We start from the raw sequence: 15,069 nt of genomic DNA on the forward strand, positions 1-15,069 counted from the left end.
TATCGGCTCACTCGGGTTTACAGCGCGATGGTTCTTGGATCATTCTTCTTGTAATCCCTGGATTCAACCTTCACGAGCAGAGTCAAACCAGGTGAAAACCTCTGTCGATGATATGATTACCTAGGTATGATCCCAGGTTTCCGAGCTACTGCGCTAGACGCGATTGCAAACATCATGACGTTGTCAATTTCCATCTCTAGTTATAAATAATTGCCGTTTAGCTAGCGAGCAAGAAACCTTTTTATTTTTCAACGTGCACAAAGGCCGCCCGCCATTCGTTTTTAGCCTTTGGTATCTCGCACCTCTCCAACTTCACGGTCGAAATTTGTTGTCCATCTTTAGTCCCTTCCAACGTCATGAAATTCTTTGCTACTGCCGCAGTATTGGCTTCCGGCGCCAATGCTCTTGCTATTCGTGGTGAAAGCTGTTGCTTTACATTAACTGCATCAGGCGGCATATCCGGCAGGGTCGGTCAGTTAGATGATGGCCAGAACCGCATCGATGGTGGCTTGCCTCCAGCCACGTTCTGTATAACTCCCGAGGGCACTATCACCGACAGCAGTGGCCGCGGATGTATTCTCACGCGTGAGTAGTTGTGCCTTATGTTCTTAGTTGCCATTAGCTATCATCATGGCCGTGTGCTGACTTTGAGCGACATGAGACAGCTCCTACAACCCAGCTGCAATGTGACACAGGAGCTATCCCCGACTCAGGATTCTCTGTCAGCAGCTCCGGTCAGCTCACTTCCAATGGAACTTCTGATTTTGTTGCTTGTCAAACCGGGGATCACGGTGCATTCAATGTCTACACGAACCCTCCCCCCAGCGACGTGACAGATTGTTTTCATGTCACTCTTACAGCCGACCAATGCGTACCTTCTGCGTCGTTATCGGTAAGGCTAAGTACGCCACCAGCTTCTCCGACTTCAACTGCTAGTCCTCCAGGAAGTCCTCCCGGAAGCCCATCTGTTGTTGTTACTGTCCATGAAACTGTGTGTACTCCAGGCCCCAGCAGTCTAGGCCAAGAGACTTCTCCTGTTCCGGCTCAGACCAACACACCGGGACCATCACGAACCAGCACACCATGTAGCACCAATCTTGTCTCCGGCAGTTTTGAATTTCCTCATCTCATCATCCCTATCGACTCCTCTTCTCCTAACACTGCAGCCGGCACTCAATTCAACGTCGAAGTTACCGCTACCATTTCTACTATTTTCAATTTTGACATTCCTGCCTCCGATGCTGGAAAGACCTGCTCTTTAGTGTTCCATTTCCCACAACAAAAGGATCTCCGGACGTCCTTGTTCACCTTCAGTGGTGATGGCAAGGTGGACTTTGCTGAGCTGAGCTTTCCTGCAACTCAATCTACGACTTTCAACAATACTCCCTCAGTCAAGACAGATTTTGGTGTAACTACCATTAGTCCAGGCAATTTCTACGTGATTTCCACTTTCGCTTGCCCGGCAGGTCAAGCTGTAACGTTCGAAATGAAAGAGGCCGGGACTACTGATTTCACTTTCTTTGAGGACTTCAATCCTTCCCCGTATGTTCCTCTTCCTTTATATCCTTTCATTATCTAGAGATATCTGCTAACAGTTTGCTAGGATTGGTCTGTTTATTGCCACTTGCTAAATGAGAGGAGAGATGAAATAATATCTCAACCAGATGTTTGCTTTACAGGTTTAAAAGGCACCATGAGTATAAAATCGTCAACATCCAGCGATCAACAGAGATTCTCTAAAGTTTATACTAAAGAATATAGTATTTAATCCATCATAATATGCAAGCTTCCTGTAATTCAGTAACAGTAACGCTTTGGGTATGGACAGCGAATTTATCTCAGTACTTAGTGGCCACTTAGGCCACATTTTAGTAAACTTGTTCGTGGGGAACTTACATGGGAGTACTTCAAGTGATCAACGACAATGCAGGACGGCAATGCTCAACAGTAACCGCCAAATTCTTCTATTCATTTCATGTAAATATGCTGCTTCTCTCGGAACCTGACATCTTGAGATCTCTTGGAGCTAAGGAAGAGAAATACGCGATGAGAGATGATTATCACGGCCCTTTGAAATGCTCCACAAACAAATGTAGCGGTCAAGGGGCCGTGATAACCACCACTCATGGAGAATCAGGTGCAGCATTAAGGATTTCAATACGATTGTTTTTAGAAAACAACATGTATGGGGAACCCTTGTTCGTGCGACTAAATTGAAATATCACAGGACGAGTCTCTCTCTCCGCGCAGTGGTTGAAGAAAGTATTCAGCGCCGATACATATAAGGTCTGATGACGAGACGCCAGAGCCACGTCCAATATTCTCTGGTATCAAACATACGGCCGTATCTGACACTCTTCCTTGTGAGATTCAGTGGTTGATTTTGGATCTATTGAGTTATGAGGAGATCCCTGAGTGCTTCGAGCGTCTGGATGGATCCTGTTCGATTCCTACTGGTCGAGACGTTTACCAAAAGACCTAGTGTTTGGAGAGTGACTGAGAATTGCTTACTCTTGGGGTAGAAAAACTCCTTCAACGCTCAGCGGAGCTTTTCAATCGGCGTCAATTTCTTCCGGTTTTGAAGAAGAGGGAGGAAGGACTTAATCTTTGAAGCAGTAGCCAAGGCGACATGGCTGAAAGCTATCTAATCATCTAATAAATTAGTAGATGGTTGATGCTTAGAAGCAGACATGGTTCTGGTCAGGGAGGATTGTCACTTATTTGTGCATGAGATCTTGAGTGAACTTTTAGCAAGTCATTCCTAAGCAAACTAATATAAATATAAGCCTTGGATTTCAATAAGTACCTAGGTAGACGGCTTTATACAGATGCGGTAAAGACGTCTTTAGAATATAGATACGTATTTTACGAAGCATGTATTTCCAGATTTATTTGCCTAACGGGCCTGGTTTCAGATAAGTCTCCATTCAGATCTCAAACTTGACATCTACCTCTTTTATACCGGTCAAGTAACTATAGGACTGTAAATAAGCTAAAACACAATGAGTGAGGCGAAGATTCAATTGAGCGGTGTAGAAGCCGAATCGTTACCGTCTGATTCGATCGTCACGATCACACAACTCAATTTGATTGGTATTTTCGGTTTGAAGTCCTTTGGGTACCAATTATCTCGGACTCTGAGTGTCTAGGTGGATTAATTGCTACCACATCACATGTACTGTGGCACATGATGGAAACGCTTTCTGGTCGAAGACAACAACATAACTGGAATACCAATTTGCAAACCCTTCAGTATGCGGGTAGAATGACTTACAGATAAGACTTCCAGTAACCATGAACTTGGAACAGGAAGACCGCCCCCATATTATGTGGTCACCATCAAGAAGTGTGTGTGGTGGGGGTGGAGGGGGACGTGGCGCTGAGTTGGATTTCTTGCAGTGAACTGTACTTCAATCGCAAGCACTTGTTCGTCGTACGAAGAAGATTGTAGTACCTTGTGATAATAGTCAGTCCCAATTGACCCTCAGCAACATATAGCTGAAATAACGATGGCAAAAACATGGCAAGTGTCGAAGCCAAAGAAGGTGGGAGTTGACGGAGGCTATATCTACTCAATGCGACCCTGTCATGCAGAAACAGCGTGTTAAAGGACCAACGTGTAAGTATGCGTTGTCGAATACGTACATATGTTAACCCATTCAAGGACTCACAGCGACTGTTGCTGATTTCTGAATTCGCATTTTCTCACCGGGCAGCAAAATCCCACTATGGAGAGCAGGCGAATCGCGTATTTAAACATCGTTTTTTCAAACACAAAAAAATGAAGCCAAAAAGCACGACACAAATTTGATGAAAGGGCCGAAGTCATGAGTGTGTAGCCCGTATTTTGCTTCAAACTATCAACACTTCAGGCTGGAAGACTATTCCAGAAAGAAGAAGTTGATAGGCTGTATCCCGCCTTGCCAAATCATGCGTGCATAGGGATGAGTTGGCGAAAGCACGAGGAAGCGGGTCTAATTTTATGGATGCACTGAATAAGGTAGCGCTCCAGTCAGCATCGTCACAATAGTCGAATCGGGTCCGGAAAATGATATACTAAGGCTTTGCTCCGCATTGAAGATGTTCATCGATGCTGCTTAAATGTCCTCATCCGGACTTCACCGTGACCAAGGTCCAAATACAATTCTTCCTGCAGATAACGCGAGTAAGTCTACCACATCAAGTTGCAATAGCCTAAGTTACTCAGAGAGTACTTTGCATGACTGCCCATATATCTCATGCAGAAGAGCTGCAATCAGCCGAGGGTTGTTTTGTGAAAACTTACCATCACTTTCCAGTATCGCATGCGAGCACATATACTTAGTCCCGATATGAATTTATACAAAATTCATGGGACTGGCTCCGTTTTGTCTTCGGTTATTTTTCGTATTCGTAACAGTCCTGTGTGTGGATAATTGACTGTAACACGAAGGCACACAAAATAACCTCGGTCTCTCATTGCGATTCTAACGTGACAGGTCTGAAATGATCTTCAGGCAGCACAACCCAAGATTGCAGGCCTTGCACAGTAGTACTATAAGTTGGCTCTTTCGAATTATGTCAATGCCTTGGCCAATGCCAAGTAATCCTGAGTATTGCTGAGGGTCCTTGGGCAGCATTAAGGGACTTTCCAGGATACAATGCTCCGAGTTGCACAATCGCCCAATAGTACCAAAGACAGGTGGCAACGCTCCCAGCATCTTTAGCCTGCTGCCACATCACTTGACGCGCCTGGAGCGTTTTTAACGCCTCTGATGATGTTAAAAGATGGCAGGCGGCTACCATTCGCGGCCTGGGAAAAATCTGAATCATGAGCCGAACCGCTTATTTTCGGAAAGTAAACATATCTCAAAAAAAGGATTGATCGAGGCGGTAATCCAATCTGTAGCGATGACAAAATTTGGCACCCTTTGCTGCAGAAGATTCACTTTCGGAAGATGTGCTGATACAGTAAGAGCTGTTTCTGAGTTTCAATGTGGTGCTTGGAGCCGCTGCTTCAGGGACATTCCGTAGGCAACGAGTCCCGCAAATGCAAATCTCTTGGCCAGGCCACATTATCTTTCCGATACTTGGCTTGTTTTTACGGTTTTTCACTGTGCTCTTGCAGGTCAACCCTGCCTATACTAGAAGTCAGATACTGATGTCGCGCTTTGTGATTTGCAATGTGCAGCAGTGGAAGAGCCTAGTGAAAATGACGCACTAGTCAATTTCATCTCGACATAGTATCGAAGGACTTTTCATATTGTACTGACAGGCTCCAGAAATATCAGCAAAACTGCGAAACACCATACATGGTACAATAATTCCAGGCATACATACCTTCGCGTATGTAACTCATGTACCGTAAATTCATCGTCCTGACTCGTGTATGTCCTGATTTCAATGCCGCTAGAGCCCCAAAGTGAACGCATACAACATCGTGGATTATACATCCAAAAAATCTCAACGACATTGCCATAACTGTCACTATCGATCTTTTAACATGTTCCAGCTCCTGTCTTATATATCCCTCATCATCCTTAGGCCGTGATAACCCCCCTCCTTCTTTGAACCCCTCTTCTACCTTAAATAGACTTAGTCACATTGGGTAGCCATCGCCGCCAAAATCCGCCACGGTCCGAAGGCAGTCTTTGATAGCCAGCATTGTCCAATCGAACACAAGCCAAGGCAGCGGACGCGAGAATATGCCGGCGGAAGCACACTAGAACCAATCTTTCAATTTCCTCGCCCATTTCCCGGCCTCTGAGAGGATGAATCTCAATGGCTGGAACAGCGGGACGGGGCCTGGGTGGGGGTCTTTGACAAAAGGAAGCGCAAATAACTGAATTTTTTCTGTCCTTCCATCCGACTATGAGCGGGGTCGAGGAATCACAGATGCAAAGGCATTGCCTGATTGGAGCAGACGAGGAGGATGCTGAGGCATATTCGGAGCAGCGGGGTCTAGATCCAGTTTCCGGTGCTCATCTCTCTGATCATCAGCCGGTTTCCATTTTCAAACCCCCTCCCTCTCCCTTTACCCCCTCTCTTGTTCTGACGACTAATTCCTTGCCAGTTTTGCCATAGATTTCGGAGTGAAGAGTCTCCGATGGCGGGTATAAAAGCCAGCTCCTCTTCCTCTTCTCATCATGGTCCTCCTTCTTCCTTTCCTATCACTCCTCCTTTCAAGTTCCTTCACATAGCCAGATACTCCACTACATACTTCATCCCTTCTTAGTACGAAGGAACTATTCAAAGCCAAAGCCTCAAAAGATTCTAGTCATATTCTGTTCTTTGCCACCAAGAACTCCTGTCTCTCTTATCATCTCCAAGGTGATATCACTATCAGAGCATCTTGCTGCAATCCAGACTTATTATTTTATTCTTTGACTGCCCATCAACCGAATTTTATCGGCCCTTGAAGCACTCTGCAAATCAAACAATGGCTACTCACCAGTACTACCAGCCAAGCATGGCCATGAACATGCCTTCAAAAGCACCCGCGCCGGCAGGTCTTTATCCAGTCGGTCGCGTGGCTGTTCAGCCAGCAGACTTTTCGGACAGCAGCACAACCGGTGGCAGCCGAACCACTGGCTACAGCGGCACCACCAGCAGCTACTCTGGCAGCATCAGCGGCGACTACGAATCCAGCACAATGTCCGGCGTCGACGTGGTCGACATGTTGAATGAGCGAGTCCATGGCTCTTTCGATCCGATGCCACTCGATCGAGGATTGGCGACACAGGCACAAACGTGAGTATTTGACCCCAGCGAGATAGCTCTGTTTTTGCGTCCTTTTCTGGCAAACGCGTCTTCGAGCTGCATCTGCTTCGCGCGCAGCGCGCGAAGGCCGTTGTCCTGCCAATCGCTCGGTTGCACGGTTTACAGCGTTATTGGGAGTTCGCAGCAACTAACGAGATGCATTGATAGATCGGGACACTTGAATGCGAAGCAGCAAGAATTGCTCGAACTTCAGGCACTTGCTCAGCGTCGCTTGAAAGGAGTGCGCTCCAGCTTCAACGAGGGATTGAAAGCGGCGAAGGAAACGAAGAGGGATCTTGAATGGACCTCGAAACGCGTGAGGTGAGTTTTTGTTCTTTTGAAGAGTTGCATTCCTCGGGCCTTGGATGGTGCAAGGGGGCAACTGCATATCCCGGGGATGTTCTTTTGCAAGGACGTGTCTTCCGCTCCGCTCCGCTCCACCATCGGCGGAGTGACGTTTCCGCTCTTGTTGCAGTTTCTTGGCGCGTGTGCGCTGTCTGCAGGAACACATCACCCAGGAGGAATGATTGGGCGGAAATCTTACCACGGACTGGGTCAGAATGCGCCATATCGATCTTGCTAACAGAGGATTCCGATTAGTGCCCTGAAAGCCAAGGCCGAGAAAGCGCATCCAGAGGAGTATCGCCGAGCGACCAGCAAGTACGCCTTCGATGATGACTACTGAACGACCGGGCACCGCTCGCTAAACGAATTCTGGTCATTGTTTCCATGACTTTTGTAACGACTAATGAAATGGCGCTAATGAAATCTTACGATTTGGTCTGGGAAGGGAAAAATTCGCGACTGCTTTCTGTTTTTTACTTGATTTTGACCGTGTCCGTATGCGTTTTTATCGTTTCTGGCGAACGACTCGTTTTTGGTCATGTATGACGCTGTAATTTTGTGTTATTTTCTGTTATTTTACCGGAGTTCTGTCACAGCTGGCTAGTTTGCCTTGGAGGATTGCTGTTTGGGTGGATAATTTGCCTTCTATTTCGTGTAATCTTGTTACAGTCAGATATTCCAATACCGTACGAAACGTAAATGACATTAAATATGAGTCTTCCTGGTACTATGTAGATTGTAGAAAGCTTGAAACCCTAAGGGGGGGCGGTGGTGGCCCGTTTTGGTTAGTGTTAAGGGCTTCAGGACTAAAGAGGCACTCCAGTTACGTTGTAGCTGCTGGAAACTCCTCGTGCAGTTTCGTATTTTAGTGAACTTGACTCGCAACAAAGAGGGGACAAGCCAGTTATCCCGAATCTTAGATGAAAGCGCTATCAAAGAGAATACTACACAACTCCCACGATCTAGCTTGAGGTTGCTCCATATAAGTAAACCACTACTCAACATATCATATCCTGCCCGCACAAGAAACGGCTTATCCAGTTTAATACCACCGCCCGTGGTAATCCACGACAAGTCTCACATTTAACTCGTGCATTTCAACTACCTTTCAATCCAGAGGGTTCCCCACGCTATATAGATCGGATGGTATGTATCTTGAACCGACTGGCGCAAACTGCACTACATAAGCGGTTGGCATTAATATCTGCCTGCCTAGACCTGCAGACTCGATCGTTACGTCTTATTGAGATACTTCTACAGCAGAGACATTGACTCCTGGCTTACTGAGAAAATGCATTAGACATATCACGAAGTTGTTGATGTATAACCTCATTGCCCATGGCTTCTCAGAGAACCGGCGATGCCAGAGGTTTTCACGTTGCTTGGCACCGTGCACATATATGGACTGCGTTCACAAACAGTAGTATGGGCCTTGCTTTCGATAATACGACGTTTGGTGCACAAAAGTCGGATTACTCAAGATGTGGTTTCTGGGACAAAATCGAAACAGCCATGCATGAGCAAGATTTGAATGGCCCAAATACTACTAACTTACTATTGGCGGCAGCAATACCACAACTACTGGTAGTGCTGCACTTCCTGATCTGAGCTGCGGCTAACTTCCATGTATATCACAATGGGGGACTTCGACCGCTTGGCTGCCACTGTCCACTTCAGTATCACTTGTATTTATCATTCATGTTTCCTAGTTCCGTTGACTTGCATGATCTAATTGCAAACCTAGCTAGCATAATAAAGACTAGAATTCGCCGGGTGGCAGGTAGAACAGCCTGTATATCTGGCTGAATGTCAGGGCTTTGTTCTTCCCAATTAGGGAAGAAGTCTATCGACCTTCTGAGAATATGGGATGTCGCCCCAATTCCGGTAATTTTGTCGGCTCTGGAGGCCTTCAGACTATATACAGATAGAATCCTTCCAAGACTATTTACCTTTCTCTTCTTCATCACTTATAAAACCTCCCGGTGACCATTCATCGATCACTGCTTGAGAAGGGGGTCTCCTCAAAAATGTCAGTGACCTGTCGATTTTGCGAGTTTTCTCACATGCAATTATGCTACCAACCAGAATTACTTGTGGGGAAAGATACCATTCAATCGGCGCAATGAACGCAGTGTCGAACGATACATCATTGCGGGCCACTGCAACATTGTCACTTCAAATTTCGTATAAGCAAATATTTTGTCTGCTGGAGAGTAGATATGTCGAGCAGTTTCACATTGCCAACACCTGGGGAACACATAGTTGGACCTATGCGTTGCTTGCCCAAGGTGGTAATCATAGTTTTGTTATGAACGATTTGGCTGCAGTATTGCTACAAACCTGGAATATTGCAAGGCTTTTCACAAAAAAAAAAGTGCCCAAAATCAAGTAAATCAGTTACAGTGATGCCGATGACGGTGGCGATGTCGATGTTCATGCCTGTGAGACCGTTGAGACCGTCCATGCGGCTCGCTAGAATGCTTCCTATCGTTATTATCAAGTGAAAAGACCTCTAAGCTGTTGAAGGAGTCTCGAGAATGTGATCTCCGTTGGCTTCGCCGTCTAGTTTCGGATCTCTGGGTTCTTTCCAGGTCCTCAAGTTCACGTAACCTTTGTTTTTGCCATTCTTTCCTGTCTTTTTGTGCATTTTTGAGTCCGCGGACTCCAGCTTTCATCGCGGCAAGAGGATCGTTCGCATCGATGCGGGCCCTTTCCCGCTCTTGCCTCAAAGGGTCTTCATTTCCCCAAACGTCAGTATTTCGCATTGCATTGGGGGCTTCCAAGTCCTTAGTAGACCCCGTAGAGTACCAAGGCGTCTGGCCGGCAGACTCCTTGAAACCAGCGGCATTAGAAAGGCGCATTGTATACTGGTCTTCAAAGGTGCGTTGTTTCTTATTCTTTTCGGCTTCCGCTTCCGCATTCTTCTCGGCTCGCTGGTGCCGTGTCATATCTTCAGTAAAGAGGTTGATGTGGCCAGCACTATCAGTGATTGAAACATGTTCGTTGCGCTTTTTCCCTTCGCGGTGAGATGAGAGTAACTCGTCCCGTTTCGCGTCATATTGAGCAGCCTCTTCTCTTGCAAATCTTATATCTCTGTCTGCATCATCCTCTCCTGCGATACGTCGTCGTTTCTTATGCCTGTGTGTGCCAAATTCTGCTTCAGCTCGCCCGCGGGTTTCCAATCGGGGAGTTTCGTTGGGTGTAGGCAGGCGTGGGGGTGATCGGCTGGGAGGGCGCTCGCCGCGTAGGATTTGTATCCGGCGTTCGGCATCAACCTCTTGCATGCGTCTCTCTTCCTCTTCCTCTCGAGCTTTCGCTTGCGCTTCGTCGTGACGGACACGCGCGACGTTGTCCGGGTTGTAGACGTTCCATGATTTCTTACCGAGGAGATGTCTAGTCCCTCAAAGTCAGCAGGAAACGTTGAATAGGAGGTGATATGAGTACTAACAGTGGCATATTTGTAGCAATATTAGACAAGAAAAGGAAATTAAGTTGAGTACACATGAAGCAGAGACGATGCGACGCGGCGTTGTCTGGTCGATATGCGGAGTCAGTTCAGTTCGAGAAAGACATCCTCAAATTGGAGCCTGAGATATCAGGCATGCAACAACCCTAATGCCTCAGGCAACAATTGGCCAATCAAGCGTGACGGTGAGGCATGTATACCTAAGATAGTTACTTTATCTTTGTCTTTATTCGAGCGAAGTTACTTTGGTCTATATCATAGATTTTTTCAACTTTCAACTCTTGGTCTCTATGTTTTTGTTCCAGGTATGATGGAGGACGAGCTATCCATTTTCTAGACATCCCTAGCCCCCCGAAGTCTTTTAAGTCCATGCAACGAACTAGAAGGTCTTTTAATCACTTTTGTTCACTCACTGCAATGACCATAGCTGTCGTTGCTTATTACCATCAATCTCCCAGGACACCTCAATATCCAGGGCCCGCGAGCCTTGTTCCTTCTTCTGATAACCAACACTGCCTTTGATGACCTGTCCTTTCTTCAATGGAGTGGGCTCTTTTCCACCATGGTTTGCGAGAAGCACACATTGCTGCCAGTGTGTTTCAGTGTCAAAAGGACCGGTAGTAAATGCGACAAGTCCATTCTTCTTTAATTGTGCAGGTTCGGCATTCTCATCGAACTTGAATGTGGGCGAAGGCAAAAAGAAAGTATCGAACCAAATGTTCCAACCGTCAAGTCCAGGAATATCTTCTGTAATAGTCACCTCAAAGTTCTTCAGGAAAGTCAATTCTGCGACGGTGATTGTATGTAGCGGAAGTGGTAGAAAGACGGCTGACGAACCGACAACAGTTTCTGGTTTGGTGGTAGTAACGATTGCCTCGTCGTGGATGTTTTCGAGCATACTCGACATATCAAAGCCGTAGACGGATTTCCAGAAAGTCACATGAGAATCCACAAAATCACTATCCACATATGGCGCAATACGTAGAGTAGTGTGTGATGGGACCATGAGCCCACCTGGCACCAGGTAGTGGTCTCTAGCCCAGAGTACCGAGTCCAACATCGCTTCAAACAGCAGCCCATAACCCATCCATTCTGATACAATGATGTCAACTTGGGGCACAGGCAAGCTAACTTCTTCGATCTTGCCACGAACACACCTGCACAATGAATAAGCTTTGTTACGGAGTTAATATGGGGGTTTTTTACGTACGTTATGACATGTTCGAAACCGTTCTTGTAGATATTTTCACGAGCCTTTTGGATGATGTTGGAGTTATCTACCGCGATAACCATCTTAGCGCCGGCTTTTGCACAGAACATCGACAGAATTCCTGTTCCACAGCCAACATCAAGCACAATCTTGTCCTTGAATAGACCCTTGTTGTCGTAGATAAAGTCACGATAAGAATCAGTTCGCACAGTATCTTTGAGCATGGTCTCATGAATTGCTATGATTATTCGTTAATGGTTTTTCCCAGGTTATCAATATCGAAATCAACAAGATGGGATAAGCGAACCATTGAACGAGTAGGAAGTGAAATAGTCGGCGTCAGCCTCTTCAATTTTCCCCTTCTTCGGCACTTCGGCCAATGTCGTGTTGTCGTCAACGGACACGCCGGCTAGTTGTTCGCCCAATGACTTCTGTACTGCCAGTCTGTATTCTGAAAATTGGTTCTTCAACTTTTCCAGTTCCTCCTGGAGTTCCAGAACACGCTTCTCGTTCGACTCCTTTCTATCTTCCACTTCCACATCGTCGGTAAGATCGTCAAGGCTATACAGTAGGGCGTCGTCATCGAGAACCGGTTTCAGGTAGATATCGTCGTCGAATACAGCCGAGGAGCTAACAGACGGTTCCTTGTTTCCTTTCTTAATCTCCGAGCGCAAGTAATTGACCAGTCGGACGGTTCCTAGAAAGTCCAGGTCTGTACATAGTCAGCATCAATTGCTATACAAAATAATTTGGAGGCTTTGCGAGTTGGCGTAGGCCTGGGTGACCAATTGAAAAAAAAAAAAAAACATCACACGACGAATGATCACACACCGAAATCTCTCTGCACCTTCACAAGGTCAAAGTTGTACCTTTCCTTGGTATCTTTCAACATTGCGCGGACATCAGGGTAAACATCTGCACTGAACAGTCCCACAACCGGTTGACTCTCTTCTTCCGGCTCAACGTCTTCCCAGCCTTCATCATTTTCATTGAGGATGTTCAAACTATCAGATGCAGAATCACTGTCGGAATAGCTATCCTCAGCCCCGCGATGGGCTTCTTGCAAGGGGGTTGACATGCTAGGCTGTGCACCTCCGATCAATTGAAATGTCACTTATGGAAAATGGCTTGATTGCGGTCTTTTCGTCAAGGGTCTGGAATAATATTCAACACCCGGTTTGGATTAAGGGAAAAAAAGTTTCATAGATGCTGTGTCCACAGCCCCGCCAACCCTAAGCAAAAAGTAAAAAAAAGCCCGGCCTAGCGACAGCCCGGACAACCAGGCAACCCCGCCACCCTCACCGCCTGCAGGTGGCTGCTTAGCTTGTTGTCAAACTGCCCCTTCAGGAACTACACTCCAGACTCGCTCCTCACCACCCTGCCACAAGTCCTATACTCTTCGTCTGGGCATGTCCAGTCTTCCGAATGTGCATTCACTAAATAGGACTTCTCAATTGTACTCCCATCTTCTTCGGATAAGCGATACGACCCCAGTTGCGTCCTCTCTAGGAACCGTCTCTTGTATCCGCCGACGATAAACGAACGGTTCTTCCTTCAAGAGTTCAGCAAGCCCATTTGTCCAATTCGGCATCATGGCGTTCCTTTTTAATCGTAGTGCTCGTCCGCGCTCGCCGTCAGACTTGGCCAAGGTCACCAGAGATCTCCTGTCGAAACTATGGGAACTACCCGAGTCGCCCAAGGTGTGTACACGCGTATCCGAACTATTCGCTGTTGACATCATGACATGAGACACGGAACAACTAAGAAAGTGACGACGTTAGCTAGAAGATGACATTTCCAAACAACTTGCGCAGATGAAACTAATTACACAAGGGACACCGGGTAAGCCGACTAACATATTCAATGGCTCTAATCAACTGCTGATACCTCCAAAGAGATGGATAGTACTCCTGCCCTTGTACGCTCTTTATTTGATTCGGTGATACGAGAAGATCTCCTTTTTCAACTAGCACACAGCATTCGCAAACTTCCTTTTGAAGCTCGCAAAGATACCCAAACAATCGTAACGCATCTATTACGGTACAAACCAAACGATGGCCCCGGCGACCCGCCAGCGATCGATTATATTGTCCATCAGCGGCCGGAGGTGATTATCGAACTTTGCAGAGGCTTTGAGGATTCTCATAGTGCCTTGTCGTGTGCTTCCATCCTCAAGGAGGCTGTTAAGTCTGATGTTATAGCGGCTCTCATTCTATATGATCAATCGAATGAGTATGAACCAGCCGTGCGACTCAACGACATCAATGCCGAGCAACCGCAGACGGGGGACGGTATCTTCTGGAAATTCTTTGAATGGATCGATAGAGGCAGTTTTGAGGTGAGCGCAGACGCGTTTACCATATTCAGAGTATGACTTCTTTTCCTGGGTGGTCAATTTATTGCGCATATAGAGCTAATCAATATCTCGCAGGACCTTTTGACGCGGCACAAAACATTGGTCGCCTCGTATTTATCCGCCAACTATAACCTGTTTTTTGGAAGATATCACCAAATTCTGATCCAATCCGACTCCTACGTGACGAAACGACAGAGCATCAAGTTGCTTGGGGAAATCCTTCTCGACCGGACGAACTATAATGTCATGACAGCATATGTTGACAGTGGTGATCATCTTAAAGCTTGCATGAACCTCCTCCGAGACGACCGAAAGATGGTACAATACGAGGGCTTCCATGTCTTCAAGGTCTGTTGCCCACTTTCTTTTTGTCACTTGACTGAAATAAAAGCTAATGAAGACATTTGCCTAGGTGTTTGTCGCGAACCCTAACAAATCAGTGGCTGTGCAGAGGATCCTAATCAACAATCGGGACCGACTGCTCAAGTTCTTACCGAAATTTCTCGAAGATCGCACCGACGACGACCAATTCACCGACGAAAAGGCTTTTCTTGTCCGCCAAATTGAGCTTCTTCCTAGTGAACCAATTGAACCGAGCTATTCTTCTACATCACGACCCAGCGTCAACGCCGCCGCGGCCTGAAATATCAGGGCCTTCGATTGTCTCTTTGCTGGACCTATAAATAAATGCATGATTCGCCAATGGCGGTTGAACCAGGCAGCAGTTAACGAAATAATGATTTAAGACCGATGCCTTTTTGTTGCTGCTAGTTACTAGCAGTCTTTTTCTGCGTTTCAAGCTCGCATTGTTCCTCACGGCTTGGTTTTGTGATGTTGATTTTTTTTTGTTGGGCGCTTGGGAGCTGTTATCTTGACCAGAAACAGTCAATGGCGTTATTTCACTGGTTATAATGTCATAGCAGATGGTACATTGTTGTTACTTTTTTTGTACTT

At 46.4% G+C, this 15,069-nt stretch overlaps 5 protein-coding genes across 5 annotated transcripts; 3 read left to right on the forward strand and 2 right to left on the reverse strand.

Moving 5' to 3' along the window:
- Positions 1-356: 356 nt before the first annotated feature.
- Positions 357-1,631, forward strand: EYB26_000029 (uncharacterized protein; the record flags this gene model as incomplete). Its single annotated transcript, XM_054259346.1, has 3 exons — positions 357-585; positions 666-1,542; positions 1,604-1,631. The coding sequence occupies 3 exons, from the start codon at positions 357-359 to the stop codon at positions 1,629-1,631; spliced, it is 1,134 nt and encodes a 377-aa protein (XP_054115321.1).
- A 4,787-nt stretch (positions 1,632-6,418) lies between these two features.
- Positions 6,419-7,423, forward strand: EYB26_000030 (uncharacterized protein; the record flags this gene model as incomplete). The annotated part of the gene is made up of 3 exons (XM_054259347.1): positions 6,419-6,729; positions 6,907-7,059; positions 7,339-7,423. The coding sequence occupies 3 exons, from the start codon at positions 6,419-6,421 to the stop codon at positions 7,421-7,423; spliced, it is 549 nt and encodes a 182-aa protein (XP_054115322.1).
- Positions 7,424-9,476: 2,053 nt separating this feature from the next.
- EYB26_000031 (uncharacterized protein) lies at positions 9,477-10,539 on the reverse strand (the record flags this gene model as incomplete). Its single annotated transcript, XM_054259348.1, has 2 exons — positions 9,477-10,476; positions 10,532-10,539. The coding sequence occupies 2 exons, from the start codon at positions 10,537-10,539 to the stop codon at positions 9,477-9,479; spliced, it is 1,008 nt and encodes a 335-aa protein (XP_054115323.1).
- A 419-nt stretch (positions 10,540-10,958) lies between these two features.
- On the reverse strand, positions 10,959-12,837 carry EYB26_000032 (uncharacterized protein; the record flags this gene model as incomplete). The annotated part of the gene is made up of 4 exons (XM_054259349.1): positions 10,959-11,706; positions 11,760-11,997; positions 12,067-12,471; positions 12,591-12,837. The coding sequence occupies 4 exons, from the start codon at positions 12,835-12,837 to the stop codon at positions 10,959-10,961; spliced, it is 1,638 nt and encodes a 545-aa protein (XP_054115324.1).
- Positions 12,838-13,351: 514 nt separating this feature from the next.
- Positions 13,352-14,758, forward strand: EYB26_000033 (uncharacterized protein; the record flags this gene model as incomplete). Its single annotated transcript, XM_054259350.1, has 5 exons — positions 13,352-13,459; positions 13,541-13,601; positions 13,655-14,127; positions 14,191-14,463; positions 14,528-14,758. The coding sequence occupies 5 exons, from the start codon at positions 13,352-13,354 to the stop codon at positions 14,756-14,758; spliced, it is 1,146 nt and encodes a 381-aa protein (XP_054115325.1).
- Positions 14,759-15,069: the final 311 nt, after the last annotated feature.

Source organism: Talaromyces marneffei, chromosome 1 (assembly GCF_009556855.1).
Source record: "Talaromyces marneffei chromosome 1, complete sequence".
NCBI classification, from domain to species: domain Eukaryota; kingdom Fungi; phylum Ascomycota; class Eurotiomycetes; order Eurotiales; family Trichocomaceae; genus Talaromyces; species Talaromyces marneffei.